The sequence below is a fragment of the Vicugna pacos genome, chromosome 27, assembly GCF_048564905.1.
Source record: "Vicugna pacos chromosome 27, VicPac4, whole genome shotgun sequence".
Taxonomy (NCBI): Eukaryota; Metazoa; Chordata; class Mammalia; order Artiodactyla; family Camelidae; genus Vicugna; species Vicugna pacos.
This window is the reverse complement of record NC_133013.1, coordinates 19,372,261-19,390,030: the sequence shown is the minus strand read 5'-3', so window position 1 is coordinate 19,390,030 and position 17,770 is coordinate 19,372,261. Positions and strand designations below refer to the sequence as shown.

The 17,770-nt window shown below is 42.1% G+C and overlaps 1 protein-coding gene across 16 annotated transcripts in view; it reads right to left on the bottom strand.

The window, feature by feature from the left end:
- Positions 1 to 17,770, bottom strand: part of ZNF592 (zinc finger protein 592) — a 45,883-nt gene that overhangs the window by 18,961 nt on the left and 9,152 nt on the right. For 4 of the 16 annotated variants that reach the window (XM_072950833.1, XM_072950832.1, XM_072950831.1 and 1 more), the window contains 4 exons: positions 12,253 to 12,361; positions 9,752 to 9,889; positions 8,028 to 8,111; positions 850 to 927 (listed from right to left, as the gene is read on the bottom strand). Coding sequence is in view for 1 of the 16 variants with exons in the window: in XM_072950829.1 (XP_072806930.1) it covers positions 182 to 228 (47 nt within the window). In the remaining 15 variants the exon portion in view is untranslated. Of the gene's footprint in view, positions 1 to 70; positions 102 to 181; positions 308 to 849; positions 928 to 8,027; positions 8,112 to 9,751; positions 9,890 to 12,252; positions 12,362 to 13,493; positions 13,571 to 17,770 lie in introns of those variants that run through there. The other 12 variants (XM_072950834.1, XM_072950837.1, XM_072950840.1 and 9 more) reach the window with 11 other exon arrangements.

Below are 17,770 nucleotides of genomic sequence, written 5' to 3'. Positions count from 1 at the left end.
ACACACACGCAGCCAGCACGCTCATGCACAAACCCCTGCATAAACCCCTGCACTATGGCAAGTCACACACCTGAGTTTTACTCCAACAGGTTTCCAAAATGCTGGGGACATTGGGGGAGGAGTGGAAAGAAAAGTTAATATGTAGTGACAAGCCTGTCTGGCAGGCCCTAAACACCAATACCTGGAAATTTCTGGTTGGTTGCACAGCCAAAAAGAGGGTACACTCATACCACAGCCTCATACTCCCTCAATTTCTCAGGGAATATCACTGCTCATGATTATAAGCACCAGCAAAAAACCAACCACTCAGCCCTTCAAAAAGAAGAAAAAGAAAAAAAAAGCATGGCTCAGTACCTTCTTTCTTTAGAAAACTTCTGATTCATATGAGTCTTGGCTATAACTTCTGATAATTTACTCTTAGTAAGTAATCCTTAACTTTGTATAACTTGGCTTTTTGCCACATGAATTCAATCAGATCCAGAATGATTTACTATTGCCAGAATTTAAGCTGTCTCATAAGCAAACTCTAGCAAAATATATCAGCCCCTAGGTATTTTTTTCTCTAATCAGTATCTGCTTGATTCCTTAATTTTCACCCCAAATCTGTTATTGGTTGGTGAATGGACAACTAAACCTGAGGGACAGGGTGACTCTCAAAGAAACACACAGTTATCAATCTGGCTAGAGAACAGTTCTAGAGAAGCCCTAAATTTTATTTTAACTTAATACACAAAGGAAAGAATATCCACCCATTTCCTTCATGATCTGGAGAAGCAGAGCTACAAAACTACTGCAGCAATGGAAATCCAAGGCCCTAGGAAAGAGGTCTTCCAATAGGAAATTACTAACCTTAGAAAAGAGGCCTTCCATTAGGAAATTACTAAAACACTCACACTTAGATGAAACATGACGCTGGCTGGCTCAAACCTGCAGGAAAGAGGAAGAAAAATCCCACTATCTCCCTTGTTCTGCCCATATCCTGCATTGCTTCAGCATCCCAGAGCCTTCCTTACTCCCATATTTCCTATGTGTTCATATTGAAACCTTTATGGATACAGACTGATACAACTCTTATAGAAAGCAGTACAGTAGCTGCACAGAGCCAGAAAAGGAGCAAATCCTTGGGTCCAGGAATCCCACTGCCAGAAATTTATCCTAAGAACAAAATTTCCCAAAAGCTATATGCAAGTGTACAGCACTGGGGAATGGTGTATGGGGTAGCTCAGTGGTAGAGCGCATGCCTAGCATGCATGAAGTCCTGGGTTCAATCTCCATATCTCCATTAAAAAAAAAATCTATACAACCTTGACTTTTTTTTTTTTGAAGTGTACAGCATTATTAAAACAACACAAAAAGGAGAGACACACACACACAGAGAATCTAAATGTCCTAGAACAGGGAATGGTTAAATAATTAATAGATTATTATGTAGTTATTAAAAATACCAATTATGAAATCCACATCGCAACATGGAAAATTACTTACAGTGTTAAGTTTAAAAAAAAAAACAAAAATGTTGTCAGGCTATACCAATGTAAAACTAAGTATACATTTGAGCCAAGATTAAAAGAGAAAATTAATTATGCAGAGTGGTAGGATTACTGGTGGATTATTTTTTCATAACTTTTTTTTTGTGCTGATAGATTATTTTTATAAGTTTAGAAAGGGAAAATAAAGAAAAAAAAAACCACTTAGAACCACAGGGGAGCATTTGGCATGGCAGAAGTATATCTGTTACCACCCTATGGGATCAACACAGGCTTGTAGGTTTGGTTTCTTGTCCCACCCCACCAAGCCCCAGTAAAACACATCTATCTGCCTTCTTAAGAGTTCCCACAGAAAATGAAATAGACTCTCCATTGGTAAGAATCTAATTATGGCAGAGATAACAATGAAGTGAAATACTAATTACCTTTTTTCTTTTTTTTTCTTTTTAATAGGGGGAGGTAATTAGGTTTATTTTTTACTTATTTATTTAATGGAGGCACTGGGAATTGAACCCAGCACCTCATGCATGTTAGGCATGTACTCTACGTACTGAGCTATACCCTCCCCCCTGAAATACCAGTTATCTTAACTAAATATGGGTTGGCAGACTATCTCACTGAAATGAGATATAAAGTTACTGGACAACAAATGATTGTCTTGTAGAATAGGAAGTGTTGGAGGGGAATATATTGGAAATAAGTGGAAGAAATCAGCCTCGCAATACCAGAAGAACTGCTATGCAGGACGATCGCAACTGCAAGGGAACACCTGTGTGATATTTGCTTTATAAGCTTCTCTCCCCTACCGCCTTTTCTTTATTATTATTGTTATTTTTACTGTGTAGGAAAAAAAGATTGAGGGAGAAGGGTGGAATAGCTAGGTTGTCTTAAGGAGCTGGGAAAAGCAGCTGGGGGAGGAGGAGTAGTAGTTGGGGGTGTGTACAAGGATTAGCGAGGAGGCAACTATTGTCTAACTCAAAGTCACAGGGGCTTGAAGCAAGATGTCACATCTGAAGAAAGTAATGTTCTCCACACAGAGAAAGCTCAGGGACTGACTGAGAATGGTCAGAGGAAAAGGTATCTTTTACTAGGAAAACCAGAGCTAATAAATGGTATGGCAGCTCAACATCAGCAGCAGGAAAAACTTTTATAACCTTTGAATTTTAAATACCAAAGTTGACACTTTTAAAAGCCAAAGATCAAGCCTTGTTTTCTGGTTAGCCTTAGTAAGGAAAACTAAAACAGCAGCAATCGATACCTGTGAATAAAGGACTCACAGGGAACCTAAGTGTTTGTATTTCTTTAAACTTTGCTCTAAAGTATCACACTGTTTATAAGAAGAAAACAGAAATTAATCAAAATGTAACCTGTTAAAAAAGCAAAAGAGAAACTGTAAAGAAAAAGACTATGAATAAAAAGTTCTATTCATCAAAAACTTGCCAGCACATAGTTAAAAGACAAACAACCAAAAGGAATATTTGCAACTTATGATAGTTACTATCATTAATATCTTTATTAATATATAAAAGGCCCTTTAAAACTAGTTAGTAAAAGATAAGCAACATACTAGAAAAATAAGAAAAAGTGATGAGCAGGCAATTAAAAAAAGAACAACCACAAACAGACAATTAATACATAACAAAAGTTGCAACCTCACAAGAAATTAGAGAAATACAAATTAAAATGAGAAACATCTTTGACTTATTAAACTGACCAAGGTTTTCAAAAAATAATAATCCCCAGTGCTGGCACAGATGTGGCAAATTGAGCATTTTGAAAGTATCCAAAATTAACACAAGGTGTTTAAAGAGTAATTTAGCTATGTGTACATAAGGCCCAATAATTCCACTTTCAGATATTTATCCTAAGGAAATAGAGATGTATGTGATAAAGATAATCATTATATAATTATTTATAACACAATTATTTTATAATAAAAAATGAGACACAACCTGAAGTTCCAACAGTAGGAAACTAGTTCTATAAATTATGGTATATTTACACAATTAAATTCTAGGCAAAAAAAAAAAAATTCTAGGCAGCATTACAGATCAATATTTAAGGCTATGAGAAATGCTCTTAATATAAAATGAAGGGAAAAGGATACTGAAATGTATACATAGTACCATCTCCATGTAAAACAAAAAATGTTAAATATAGTTTTCATGAGAAAGGCTGGAGGAATACTGTAAAATGTCAAAAGTACCTCAACAGATGATGAGATTTTTTTTTTATTTATCTGCATTTTCAAATTATTCAAACTACTTCTTTCAAATTGTACTGTTTATGTAATTTTATTAAATTATATTTTTAACATTCAAAAAGAAGAAGAAATTAGGCAGGCCAGAAAATTTGAGAAGTTTCTTACAGAGGGACCTAAAAATCATTACTATACAACTCTTAAAGCACGTCTGGCATGACTCAGCAAGGGACTGCCTGCTAGACAATCAGTGAAGTATCTTAACTAAAATTAAAGGTGTAGTCAAAATAATAAGCTTCAGCATACGCCAGTGTCTGCAACTGTTGCAGGCAGCCAAAGCTGAAAACAGCAAACCACAGACAGCTAGCTGCCTGTCTTGCCTGGGGGCAGTACCCAGGACCCAGAGCCTGGCGATGGCCCCTGCCCCATGTCCAGGAACATCATGGCCCACCCTCCGAAGCACTCAGCAGGGCTCACCCTGAAGCACCTAATCAAGCAGATCCAGGCATGGTGAGCTTACCAAGTGGTCTGGAGTGGCCTAGTCAACAGGGAAGGCAGGCTCACCAGTTCTCTGGGGACTAAGCTGACAGCAAATTTCACTCAAAGGTGGAACCATGCCACAATATGTGCAACCCCCCTTGTGGGTAAAGAACAACTCCAGGACTGACAGATTGACACTATGTCCTCTCTCAAGATAAGTTTCTATTCAGGGAATATCTGGAAACTTAAAAAAAAAAAAAAAAAGTAAATATAAATTCCCATTATTTTTATTATAGTGTCTACTAGTTGCCCAGGAAATTTTACCAAACACTTAAGAAAGAGAATCAACTGGGTGAGAGGGAGGGAACACTGTAATTGTGAAAGGGCTTCATCAGGCCTAATTAACCTATTAGAATTCTTTGAGGGGATACAAACAATATGATTATGGCAGAACAGTAGACAGAATTTCTATAGACTTTAAATGTCTAAATTCCACCAGAAAACAACAAACTGAATTCCATGTTGTTGCTGTGAGGGTGAGTGCATGTATCCTTATGTGACTGTCCTTTATGGGGAACTATGAACAATGACGTTTTTTAACCCACTGAACAGTTCTGGGCTGGAGCTTAATGTTTTCATAAACTGTCTAGAATGGTAATTCCCCACCCATAGGGGTCCCAATTTCATAACCACAAATGTGTTTCCAATGAGCAGCCATTAAAAGCATCACTACTGAATGAGAGCCCCTGAAAAACTTAATTTGAAAAGGAGGTCTCATACTCAAAATGCTTTGGGAACCAGTAATCTAGCAGAAAAACATTAGGCTGTAGGATTCATGAGGAAAGAAGCTTATCTGTCTCATTCATCACTGCATTCTCCATTAGGTACTCAATAAATATTTGTTGAAGCAATAAAATGAAACCTTCAAGACTGCAAATGGCCTTAAAGCTGTTCCAGAAATCAAAATGTGAAATTAAAAGACAAATTCTCACGAGGCCATATGAACAGGAGAAATTATGGCAACGGAGCATCAGTGAAGGCAAATGTGAAGGAACATTTAGGGAAAAGCAATTTCAATTATACATTTAGAATAATGGATTCTAAGCTAAACTGTTCAATAAAGAGGTATCAGCTTAGACTGTTCCCTTAAGACACCACATTGCATGTTTCATTACAAAAGGCTCAGAAAATACTGAGCACTTTCAGAAAGGATATTGGAAACAAAATAAAACTTGTGATCCTGCCCTTATTCAAAACCACTTGGCAGGGAGGGTATAGCTCAGTGGTAGAGTGCATGCTTAGTATACATAAGGTCCTGGGTTCAATCCCCAGTACCTCCATAAGTACACAAACAAACAAATAAACAAACCTAATTATCTCCCCCCTCAGAAAAAAAGCTGCTTAAAAAAAAAAACCACCACTCAGTGTCCAGAGTGAGATGTGCTACACAGTTTTGGTTCACCACACCTTAAGAAACACATACCAGCGTTGGAAGAGGTCCTGAGAAACGAGACTGAGTAGATGGGAGAGCTTTCTAATGAGAATTCTATTTTATCCTGAAGAGATACAGACTTAGGGGAAAAGGGTAGGGGGCATAAATGAAGTAAAGATTTGTTCATCAAACCTCAAAACACTAGAGAGGAGAGGGCAGTATTTTTAAAGTTTGAAATAAAAGTTTTAGACCAAAAAAAAAAATTACTTTATCCATTGGTCAGAAAATACACTGAAATTGTTACCACTTAAATATAAAAATATAGTAACGTCCATGCTTATTGAAATCTAGAAAAAAATGTTAAAGGCTTTAAGGAACTAAGAACAAGGTAGTGTCACTAAACCCATGAGTTTTCTTTCTCTCAGCATTGAAGCCTCTGAATTTCAAATGACATTAAGCTTGGTTATCTGCGTTTCTTAACAATATGAAGTTCAGTGAGACAGATTAATAAAAGTTCCCTAACAGGACATCAAGGAGGCAAAGGCACTCTAAATTCAAGAAAAATCTGATCTCTATTCAGTATATTCTGTTTAATGAGACATGGAAGCAAATAATATGTCACGGATTTAGACAGTGAAAGTAAAAGACTGCATGCCTTAAGGAACACTGTGCTGTAAGACAACAAAATTAAGTTTCCTTGAATTTGCCATTGCTTGTTGGATGAGGACTAGAAAGAAAGGATGTATACATGTATGTTTTACAACATGTAAGTGAGCTCTTTACCCTGCTCCCCCACATGATTGAATATGGCTTGGATATTGACATAATCTGTGTTCAATTATTGTTGTAACAGTTAAGAGTTTAAAAATGGATAAATAAAAGTTACCCTCAGCTTTCTATTTTAGAAGTAGCATCCCAGGGGACAACAGAGCAAAAAATAACTCAGGCTGTATGAAACAGAGAGAGAGAAAGAGAAAGGGAGAGAGCGAGATCACTTGGGAGACACTAAGAAAGTACCTGAGCTGGCTCCTAGGTGGGAGAATTTCTGTACCAGACATGGAAGAGGGCAAGGGGGAAGGAAGCACCAGAGCAAGCTGCTGCTCCATGACCTGTAGGAGGTTTCGTCCAGACTCTGGCTGGAACACTGGTCAGAAAGAGACACTGCTTCCATGGTTGGTAGAAAATGATGCTCAGTGAAACCTTAGCTGGATCAAAGGAAATGGAAAAAAAGAGTTCCATGTTCCTGGACCCAGAATGAAGCCCCAGACTGGGAACAGTAGAGCTAAAAGAAAAAGAAATTATGAACCATAGAAAACTAGTCTTCACCCTTGAGCTGTCACTGATTACCTGTGTGAGGATCTTGGGCAGGTCTTGGTTTAATACATAAAATTAAACTAACTTGAAAGATCTCTGAGTCCTTGAGCAGGCTAGGCTACAACAGCTGGGCAAATTAATCTAGAATTATTGGATTTCTATTGGATAAAACTTAACTCCTAAAGTGGACAAGCAGACTCTGCCACATACATACCACTGCCCTCCTGAATACACATCTTAGGCCTGCTTGTAGGTCTGACCCCAAGTCATAGGTATTCTGAATCAATCCAATGCTTCATTTCATGAGGCACCTGGTTTTCTAATCATTAGCAAAAACTAGCATAAAGAGATTCTCAGCAGGATACAAGAAAACAGGCACCTCAATGGACTCAGGCAAAACAATAAGGCATTCTACGTGTCTCCCTCTACCTAGTCTTGGCCTCTCCAATGCACACTTTGCCAGAATGGCTGCTGTAAAACACTTATCTGATCACAGAGATGTCCCTGCTCAAAATCCCCATCACCTTCAGGATAGAGCTCAAACTCCTCCTAGCATGCAGAATCCATCCCCATCTGGTCTGTGCCCACTTCTCTAGCCACTTCTCAGGGTACCTTTTGGTCACTGGTGGTTCTCAGAATTTCTCATGCCTCTATGTCAGAGTCCAAGCTGTTCCTCCTGACTAGCCCCAAACACAAAGTGGCCTGAGAACTCCTTCTCACCCCCAAGCTCCTGCCCCAGGGCCCCTCCTCCTGGATGCCGCCTTCTTCTCCCGTCGTCTGTGGTAGCACTTCCCACAGCAGGCTGGGATCCTGAGTTTTCTTATCAGTCTGTGAGCCTCTCCAAAAGTGGGGTCATGTCCTTACCTATATTTTCAAGACCTAACAGACCTGGTACCTGGTGGCCTGTGGGCTGTCACTGCCCCCACCCCTCCCAGAACCATTCTGAGAGGCCCCTCCAAACCCCTGACTGATGCCCCTGCCCCCGCCTGCCCTGCTCCAGGTGCCCCTCACCCAGAGGCAGCTTTTCTTCTCCCCCTCCAGGCCCTTCCACCCCAACCAAAAATTCCATTTCCCAAGAAGAGAATTACATTGCAAGCATTCTAACAAGACTCACAGGATGTTAGAGCTGAAGGGGACCTCAGAAATGACCTGGTCCAGTGGTTTCCAAACGCCCGTCTGCAGACTGCTGCTGGACTGACTGCAAAAGAATAACATGGGGGAGTGACTTTAAAATGCAGAACCCCACGCTCCACTGTGGAAATTCTGATTCAGTAGTTCTGGGGTGGATCCCTGCATTTTGAAAAAAGCTTCCCAGTTGATTCCAGCGCACTGGTCTAGTCGAACCTCTTCATTTTATACATGAAGAACTGAGGCTCAGAAAGGGGAAGTTCAACCATCAAACATTTACCAAATGCCAAGATGTATTCCTGGCACTGGGGACACAAAGGGAAGGCACACACAGACTCTGTTCCTGAGTGCCCCCCATGCAACCCACTGAAAACGCCCAGCAGCCACACACCTGTGGGGGCCACTGGAGGCTCATCGAGGGGACACAGGCTTCCTACAGGCAAGGAAGGGAGGACTTTCTCTGGCTGCCCTTGTCAGAAGCCACCTCACCCTCCCTTGTACTCCCTTTTGTTTCACTTATTCCTCCTCATGGTGTAATTTTCTACCTTTACTGTAGATATTTCAGTAAAATATTCCCTCTTCTGCTATTTCAATAGACATACACTAAATTATTAATTAGTTGGTATCCCCTCCACTCCAGACTTGGATGTCCACTTGGATAGGCATCTCAAATCTAGCATGTCCAAAATCTAACTCTTGATTTCCTCCCACAGCCTTTCTCATTTCAGTAAACAACAACTCCATCTTTCCAGTTGCTTGGGCTGAACCCTGGCATCCCTGAGTCCTCTCCCTCAAACCCTTCACCCAATCCATAAGCAAATCCTGTCAACCCTGCCTTCAAAATATATCCAAATCCAAACATCTCTCATCTCCTCCAACTACCTCCTTTTCAATTCCCACAAAAGCTGCCTTCCTGTTCTTGCTTCTATCCTCACCTCCACTACTCCCTCTCAACACAGCAGCCAGAGCGCTGCTTTTAAAACATCCACTACATCACGTTCCTCCTCTCTTCAAAACCCTTCAACATCATCCCACCTCACACAGAGTAAAATCCAGTCTTCACCCCAGCCTACAGGCCAGGATGACCTTCTGTCTCCTCGACCTCTCTGTTGCCCAGTCTGCTCCAGGCTCCTCACTGCTCCTCAAGCCTGCAGGGCATGCTCCTGCTCAGAGTCTGCATTCCCTCTGCTTGGAATGTTCTTCCCCCTCAGACCTCTGTGGGCTCACGCCTCACTTCCTTCAGGTATTTTTCAAACATCACTTAGTCAGGAGCCTTCTATGACCATTGCGCATAAGATACCAATCCCCACCCTCACCATCAAACTCTGTCCCTTTAGTCGGCTTTGTTTTTCTTCACAGCCCTTATACTACCTGACACATAATACAATAGCTCATTTATTGTCTGTTTATAAGCTCCAGGATGCTTACTAGAAGGTAATCCACCATTAGAAAGTTCTCATCTGTCCAGAGGTAAAATTATTGAAGGATAGTCACAGATTCCTAAGCAGGCTTATTACCAGTCAAGCAGCTGGCTAACTTGCAATGTTAATTGTGTTTTGCTTTTTAAAACTTTTTATACATAGAGAGATCTTGAGTGGTGATAAGACCTTGCCAGTGGGAAAGGGTCTATCTGAAGGAGCACTTGTCTATGAATCTTGGGCTCCTGCAGGGCTGTTGAAGTTAAATATTTTATTGGTGGAAAGTGCCTACCGGCCAATGTCCCCACAATAAAGTCATCTGTCTTGAGGATGGGATCAGTGTGACGCCGGTGGAGAGAGAAGGCTGGCCATGAGAACCACAGGGAAGAAGAGGGCACAGGGTGGTATTGAGTCTTAAGAGGCTGCAACTCTGTGAATATAGTAAAAACCATCGAATCATGCACTTTAAATGAGTGAATTGTATGTCATGTGAATTATATCTCAATAAAGCTGCTATATTTTTAGAAAAGATAAAAGGAGAAGAGGGGATAGGACTGAAAGAAATTGGGATCGTACGAGACTGTACAGCTGACTGAGATGATACAAATGGAATCGAGGCACAGGCAACAAAGTTTGAGCAGAGCTAAGAACTGAGATAAAAACCGACACTTGGTAACCTGTACTCCCTTTACCTTTCACTATGTGCAAACAGATCTCAGGGCTAACTGGGCACTGCACTGTGTTAAAAGGGAACAAGACCCAGAGACAGAAAAGACGGGAACAGGACTCCTCTTGTTCACAGGCTATCCTTGAGGAGTCCCTCCCACTGAGCTTTGTAAAAGCATCATTTCTTGGTGGTAGGGACCCCCAAATTTAAGCAAGAAGTCAGTAGTCTCAGTCCTGCTGGGAACCAAGTCTCCACTCCCTGAACAAAAGGACCCCAAACATGAAAAGGTAGCCATTCCACAGAATCACTATTTCCCTGTCTCTGGTCCCCTTGTGTTTGGTGGCTCTGAGTGCATCAACCTCATCTATCACAGGCAAACTACAGTCCCAAAGATCCCAAAATTAAAAGCGGGAATGGTGGGGTGGGGAAACATGTTATTAGTCTTGGGGTATCTCTGCAGTTCCCTTAGGTCACCGAGGAGTTTAGGAGCTGGTGAGTCAAGGGCCTGGTAGAGGGTTCCTCCCCAGGTGTTCTGCTTTCACTCCATTTTTCTTTTTCTCGAACCTCCACACACACATATATACATATTCTTCTCCTTCCCATCCCTCTCCCCTCCTACTCCTTCCTCCACGCCCCTCTCCAGCCCTCCGTCCTTTTCTCCATGCCCCCCTCCACTCTCTCACACGCATGTTCTTCTTTAGCCCCTTCTTCCTCCCTCTTCTCTCCCTTTCCTCTCAAAAAAGATCTGGCTGGGCTCTTTGACCATGGCTGCTCAGACCTAAGGGCAGTCAGCCTCCTGCAGGAAAGCAGGGCACCAGCCAAGGCAAGCTTTTGTTTTGTTTTGTTTTGTTTTTTGTTTTTACCAACAATCTGGCATGGCAATGTACCCAACATCCAGGTATTCACATGTGTGCCCACTGTCTATGTCCCTGGTGACCCAAGGGAATGATAGGGAATCATGATCCAAAGGAACATCCCTGTGTGCTCTTCTACCATCAGACAAAATGGAATATTGAAAGTCCTTATCTTTTTAAGATATCACCTGTGAAATGTTTACAGATAAAATGATGTGATATCTGGGATTTGCCTCAAAATAGCACAGGGCAGGAGGAAGCGAGCAGGGAGGGCAAATATATATAAGTGAAATAAGATTGGCCATGAATTGATAACTGTTGGATCTGGGTGAGGAGCACATGGGGGGGTTATCATATTATTTTCTCTACATTTGCACATCTCTGCACACTAGGGACCAGTATCTTGGATAGTGGACTCTATGGATCCAACTGCATAACCACCAAGGTCACACCCATTAGGATAGCTATTATCCAAACAAAACAAAACAAGACAATCCCAGAAAATAACAAGTGTGGCTGAGAATGTGGAGAAACTGGAATACTGGTGCATTGCTGGCAGGACTGCAATATGGCCACTACAGAAAACAGTATGCAGTTTCTTAAAAAAAAATTACATGTAGAATTACCACATGATATAACAATTCCAATCCTAGGTATATACCCAAAAGAACTGAAAACAGGGTCTCAAAGAGGTATTTGTATATGTTTATAGCAATATTATTTACAATACCCAAAAGGTAAAAATAATCCAAGTATCCATCAATGGACAAATGGATAAACAAAACATGATATAAATATACAAAGGAATATTACTCTGCTTTAAAAAGGAATGAAGTTTTGACATATGCTAAAACATACGTGAAACTTAACACATTATACTAAATGAAATAAACCAGACACAAAAGGACAAATGTTGTGTGATTCCACTTACATGAGGTACCTAGAGTAGGCAAATTCATAGAGACAAAAAGTAGAACAGCGGTTACCAGGGGATAAGGGGCAAGAGAATAGGGAATTATTACTTAATGGGTACACGGTTTAGTCTGGGATGACAAAAAGGTTCCAGAGATGGATGGTGGTGATAGTTACATGAATATACTTAATGCCCCTGAACAGTACGCTTAAAAATGGTTCAAATGGTAAACTTTGTTATATATGTTTTACCACAATTTTTAAAAACATTAGTAACTACCAAGGAATATTTTTAAAAAATCACTTGTGTTCAAACTCTCAGCTCTTCAAGGCCAGCTCAGGTCAGCCTAGACATCATACCTCAGTGAGGTTCTCAAAACAAGGGTGTGGTGAGTGTTGCTGGGGGTGCAGAGCTGTGGAGAAAGGAATAACTTCTACCTAGGCACATGGTCTAGTTTCCAAACACCACCTAAGGAAAGAAGAAAAATAAAATGTTTTTTAATAGGCCTGAAGGTTAGAGTGAGTTAACAATAATAACAAAAGTGGGGGTCAGACCCTGAGAAAAATCTCCAAACATAAATTCAAAGCAGGCCTCAAATGTAGTCAAAGATAAAACTTTTCCCAGTCCCAGATCCTGTCCCTTTCCCCTATCGTAGTGTGGTGGTCCAGAGCCCAGACTCTACCTGGGTTCAAATCCCAGTCCTACCACTTACTAGCCATGTGACCTTGTGGGTTTCTTCACTTCTGTGTCTCAGTTTCCCCATATGTAAAATGGGACTGTTATAGGAATTAAATGAGTTAATACTTGCAAAGCTCTTACAACACTGCCTTAAACATAGCAAACACATGTGTTTAAGTATTATGCCACCAAGCTCAGTGGCCAGCAACCTTTAGCTCATCATCTTTCAGAGCACCCCTGCAGACTACTGCTTCCCTAAACATCAGGCTGATTGGAAGAATGCACGGGGGACAAACACTGGGTAAGTGAGGACCAGATACCCCTCCTCACAACTCATCCTCCAGTGCTCAGGAGGGCTGCTGATGCAGAGGAAGCAGAGGTCAAGAAGTGGGCAAGGGGACAGCGGGGCAGGTAGGCTGGGAGAAAGTCACAGGTAGGGGAGAGGCAGGGAAGGGACAAGCACCAAACAGGGGATAAGAATGAGAGAAAACACAGGAAATGCTGACAGAATCCACTTCCTAAAATCTAGGTGGTTCTTGCTAAAAGAGAGAAAAGGCCACAACTAGAAATAAGAAAATTATGAAAGGGAAAAGCTCTCCAACAAAGGCAAACATGCAGTAAAGGTGGGAAACCATCCACACACAAACTAATAGGGAAGTTAAAGGACAAAAGTAGTGAAATCATCTGTATCCACAATAAGCAGTGAAAGGACACACAAACCATTAGATATAAAAGATGATATTAAAACTAGGTGGTCCTGTTGAACATCAGAATCACCTCGGGAACTTTGGAAACTACTAATGCTTGGCCACAACCTCCTAAGATTCCAAGTTAGCAGGCCAGTGTGGAGAAACTGATTAAGTCCATCAGGTACAAGTACCCACAAATGACAGAATAAAAGCTCTCTTCTAATTCTACTCACTCTCATTCCAATTCTGCATCCCCTCACTTGACTTCATTTTTGTCTTAACTTTGACAGGCCAGCATTTAGTTTGGATTCTACATAGAGAGATATAGACAACATTAAGGAAAAAATTTAGAAGGGACGAGAAGGAAACTCATTATCCCAATTCTACAGAAGGGAAATAGAGAAAAAAAAATTTTTTTTTCTCTGCTGTTTTTTCTTTTCTCATTTTGGACCTTCACATTTCAAAACATAAACTAACCAGCAGACACCATGCTGTCCAAATGAGAATAAAGATAGAGATCAGGGGAACAGGTAGGGGGCTGTCTTCAATCTGATGTTCAACGTAAGTTAGTTCTAAGATGCTCCAATAAGTGTGCCTCATTATTGATTCCAGGGTAGCCTCAGTTCCTGCAGACACTGGATTCTGTCGTGTTATTCACATCGCCTCTGTGTCCAGTAACACAGCGTGGCTACAGAGAAGGGTTGGCAAACCTGAGCACCAGGCTTCACTGACACAGGCTGGCTGCTCTTCCCAGGTTACCCAACCACATTTACAAACTTGGATTTATAGGAGCTTTACAGTTTATAAAACACTACTCCCACTTCACAAGGAACTCACCAGTGAGTGGCAGAACCAAGCCTAATGCTCAGGCTCCCATTTGCCTCCAAGGACCGAGCTGCCCTTCCACTCAGGAACTCTGAACCAGGAGGTCTGATTTCATATTTCACAATTCCCAACATCCTCTTCTTCCCAAGGTGCTACTGTATACAGCACACATTTTCCTTCAGTGTGGTAATGAGACATTCACTATAGTCTTTGCCATAATTATGACACACAGTAGGGTGTTGAAAGACCGAGATGAGAAAACAGTGCACGGAACACTGTTCTAGATTAGAGGTTCTTCCAACGCCAGAAAGATTAACAACTGTCAGAGTGAGGAAACCATTAAATGTAAGCCGCTAACTCTTCAAGCAAGGAAATGTAGGCTCAGAGAAGTGAGGTAATCAAATGAGATAAAATATATAAACTGAAGAGTTTTTATTACTGTGAAAGATTTCTGTTATTCCTGGCAAGATGATGGGCCCTGCCTTAGCCTTCCCAGAGGGCCTGACGTCTCTTACTCCCAGTTACCCATTCAAATCTCTCCATCAAACACTGAGTCGAAGGCCAGTAAGCCTCAGACTAGTGATTCTAGCTCTGGAAGCACATTAGAAACACCTGGGGAGCAATGCTAATCCCTAACCCCACCTCAGACCAATTAAATCAGAATCTCTAGGGGATGGAGCCAAGCATTTAAAAAAAAAAAAGCCCATGTGATTGATGTTGTCTGGGGTTGAGAATCACTATTTTTAAATCAAAATGTGGCCCAGGGATCACTGGCCTCAAAAATCACCCCAAAACATTGTTAACAATGCCGACTTCTGGGCCTACCTGGAGCCTGACTCAGGAGTGGAGTGGGCCCCAGAAATCTGAAGCTGTGACAGTCACCCAGTGGTTAGAGAACAACAGCACTGGCACTGAGTGAGCCCTAGCAGCCACATGTGTGCTCCAGCTGACCCTGGACTCCGAGATGGCCCGAGCAGCTGGCCTGGGAAAGGCTCCCGGATGAGTCAGACTCTGGTGCCCATGCAGAGCTAAGAGCCATGGAAGGAGCTCCACTGCTTCAGTCACCAGAAGCCAGTCACCCAAAAAGAAAGGAGGAATCCATCGTGGCTCCGCACAGCCGCCACGGGCTTCCCATCTCACCCAGAGCTGGGGCTCAGGCCCTCACTAGGAGGTACAAGCCCAGTGGGACCACCCGTCTCCCATACCTCCCTCCTCCTCACTCCAGCCCTCTGGCCTCAAGGGCTTTTTCTCTGCTTTTCCGGCCACCCTGGTTGCTCTTCCCTCAGATAAATGCGCAGCTGCCTCTCTCACTCTTTCAGATCTCTGCTCAAATATCTGTTATCAGTGAGACTTCCCTATTTAAATTAGAAAAGCTGCCTGCCCACTAAAGCTCCCTATCCTCCATCCCTGCTTCGTTTTTTCTCCATAATACTTTTTACCGTCTCTCATACTTTATGTTTTACTTGTTTACTACCTATAAGCCCCCACACACTAGACTATGAGCTCCATGAAGGTAAGATTTTTGTTTATTTTGTCCCCTCTTCCAGTCCCAATGCCTACAGTACCTGGCACAGAGCAGGCACTCAAAATTTTTTCTAGGAATACATCAGAAACACCAATCTCAAAACTTAACTTGTACCAAAGGATCATAAAGAAGCTGATTATACCAAAATCACTTCTCTACTGATCTCATCTTGGCAGAAGCCATTTTAAAAACAGACTAGAAGCCTAATGAAACAGAAACCATTTAGAAATAAGTATTTCCAGTCAAATTAATCCAATGTAAATGGATTTGTGAGTCAAAGACAATTTGTTCTGAGGAATAGATAAAACTATGAAGACAGAAAATGAAGTTGAAAGAAGGTAAATGAACAAATGGATTTCAGACACTGTGCTGGTATACGTGTAGGTTCGGAGAAAACCTGAGAGCACTCACAACTGCTCTTGGACAGGGAGGTTTCCATCACACCAGGGAGAACAGACGGGCTCCAATCCTGGGTTATAGGAGGTGAGATGCAGGCCCAGTACACGCTTCCCACCAGACCCATCAACCTAATGAATCTGGGGAGGACCCTCCTCTTTTCTTGCTCCTACTTACCACCACCTGCTTTCAAAACTCATTTGAAACCACAGACATTTTAAGCTCTACCAAGTCAGGAGTGCCGGAAGCTTTTGTCAAGGCCACACAGCAATTGGGGAGAATTCTGCAATTACCAAGTCTCACTGATGTCATCTGTTCCAGGTCACGTCTCCATCTTTGAACTTGTTACCTCTTTCCTCACCACCTCTGGTCGCTCCCCACAGTCATCCTGTATGTCTCCTCCCACCCCAGCTTCTGGCCACACTGCCCTTTCCCACTCAGTTTCCACAATGCACACACACTCCACACATGCATGTATGCACATTCATTCAATAATATTAATTGAGCACCTACTATGTGCCAGGCCTTGTTCTAGTCACTGTGGATACCATGGGAACAGAACAGGCTAAGTCCCTCCCTACACAGTGCCGACATTCCACTAGAAAGAGACAGACACTACCAAGCAAATTCACATGTCAGGTAGTCACATAGCCTTTCTCAACAGCAGCTCAACTAAAATCAGAAGTTGGAGTATCTACATTCTCAATTCTAAAGCAAGCGAGAGAACAAGCCATGTAAACATGACAGAAAAGAGGTTTTAGGCAGAGGAAGAGCAAGCAGGAAAGCCCTGAAGAAGGCAAGTACTTGGTGCATCCAGGGAACCCAGACCAGAGCAGAGGAAGACACAGGGGAAGGGCTGGGAAGCAGATCGTGGAAGGTCACTGCAAGGACTGATTTCCTCTCGTAGATGGAAGGTTGCAGGAAGAAGACCTGCCGTGGAGGAGTGACGTGCTCTGACTTACACTGCAAAAGATCACGCCCCTCAGCCTGTACACTTCAGCTGTCTATCATCGAGTACTAAAATCATGAGGGACTTGTTTTCTTCTTGAATCTTCCCAAATTTTCTAAACTAAGCGTATATTATTTTTTCAATGAAGAGAATACAGTCTTCCCAACCCTTTAAGACTGAGCCCAAATTCCACCTCTGCCTCAAAGCCCCCTGTACCAAGGCTAGGCCATGTTGTACCCAAGCCCCAGCCAGGAGGACCACCAGAGTGGCCCCAGAGTTAGCAATACCTGCCTGCAGCAAGTACTGTTCATGCAAGTTTCTTTTGCTTCCCTCACTTCTCTCCTGTCATGTAGCAGCACGTCCCTTTGGACACTCTTTCCCCCAAGTGCCTGCCTGGGTCCCAGTCTTTCTCTCAGTTGACTTAATTAATTTCTGGTAATTAAAGCTACTGTTTGGTGATGAACTGCTAAGAGACTGACCTCTCCCAGGGATTGTAAATATTTTAAAAGTGGACTCTAAGTGGAAATGCAAACACCTTAAGACTCAGAGGAATGGAGCTATAATCATGGAATGATAGGCACTGGGATTCATAGGCACCTGTGGGCAGGTGGCTACTCTTTCTCCTAAAGGGTACAGGTGCTTAGAAAAGCAGTGTCAAAGGGAAACAAAGTAATGAAAGATGAAATTACAGCACCATCTCCCACTTCCCAAACAGCAATTTAATCCATTTTGGATACCAGAGAATGTTCCCCAGAGGTAACCCCAGTCATCTCAGAGGGGTGACCTGTGTGAAAGTAACCACCACCCTCAGAAAG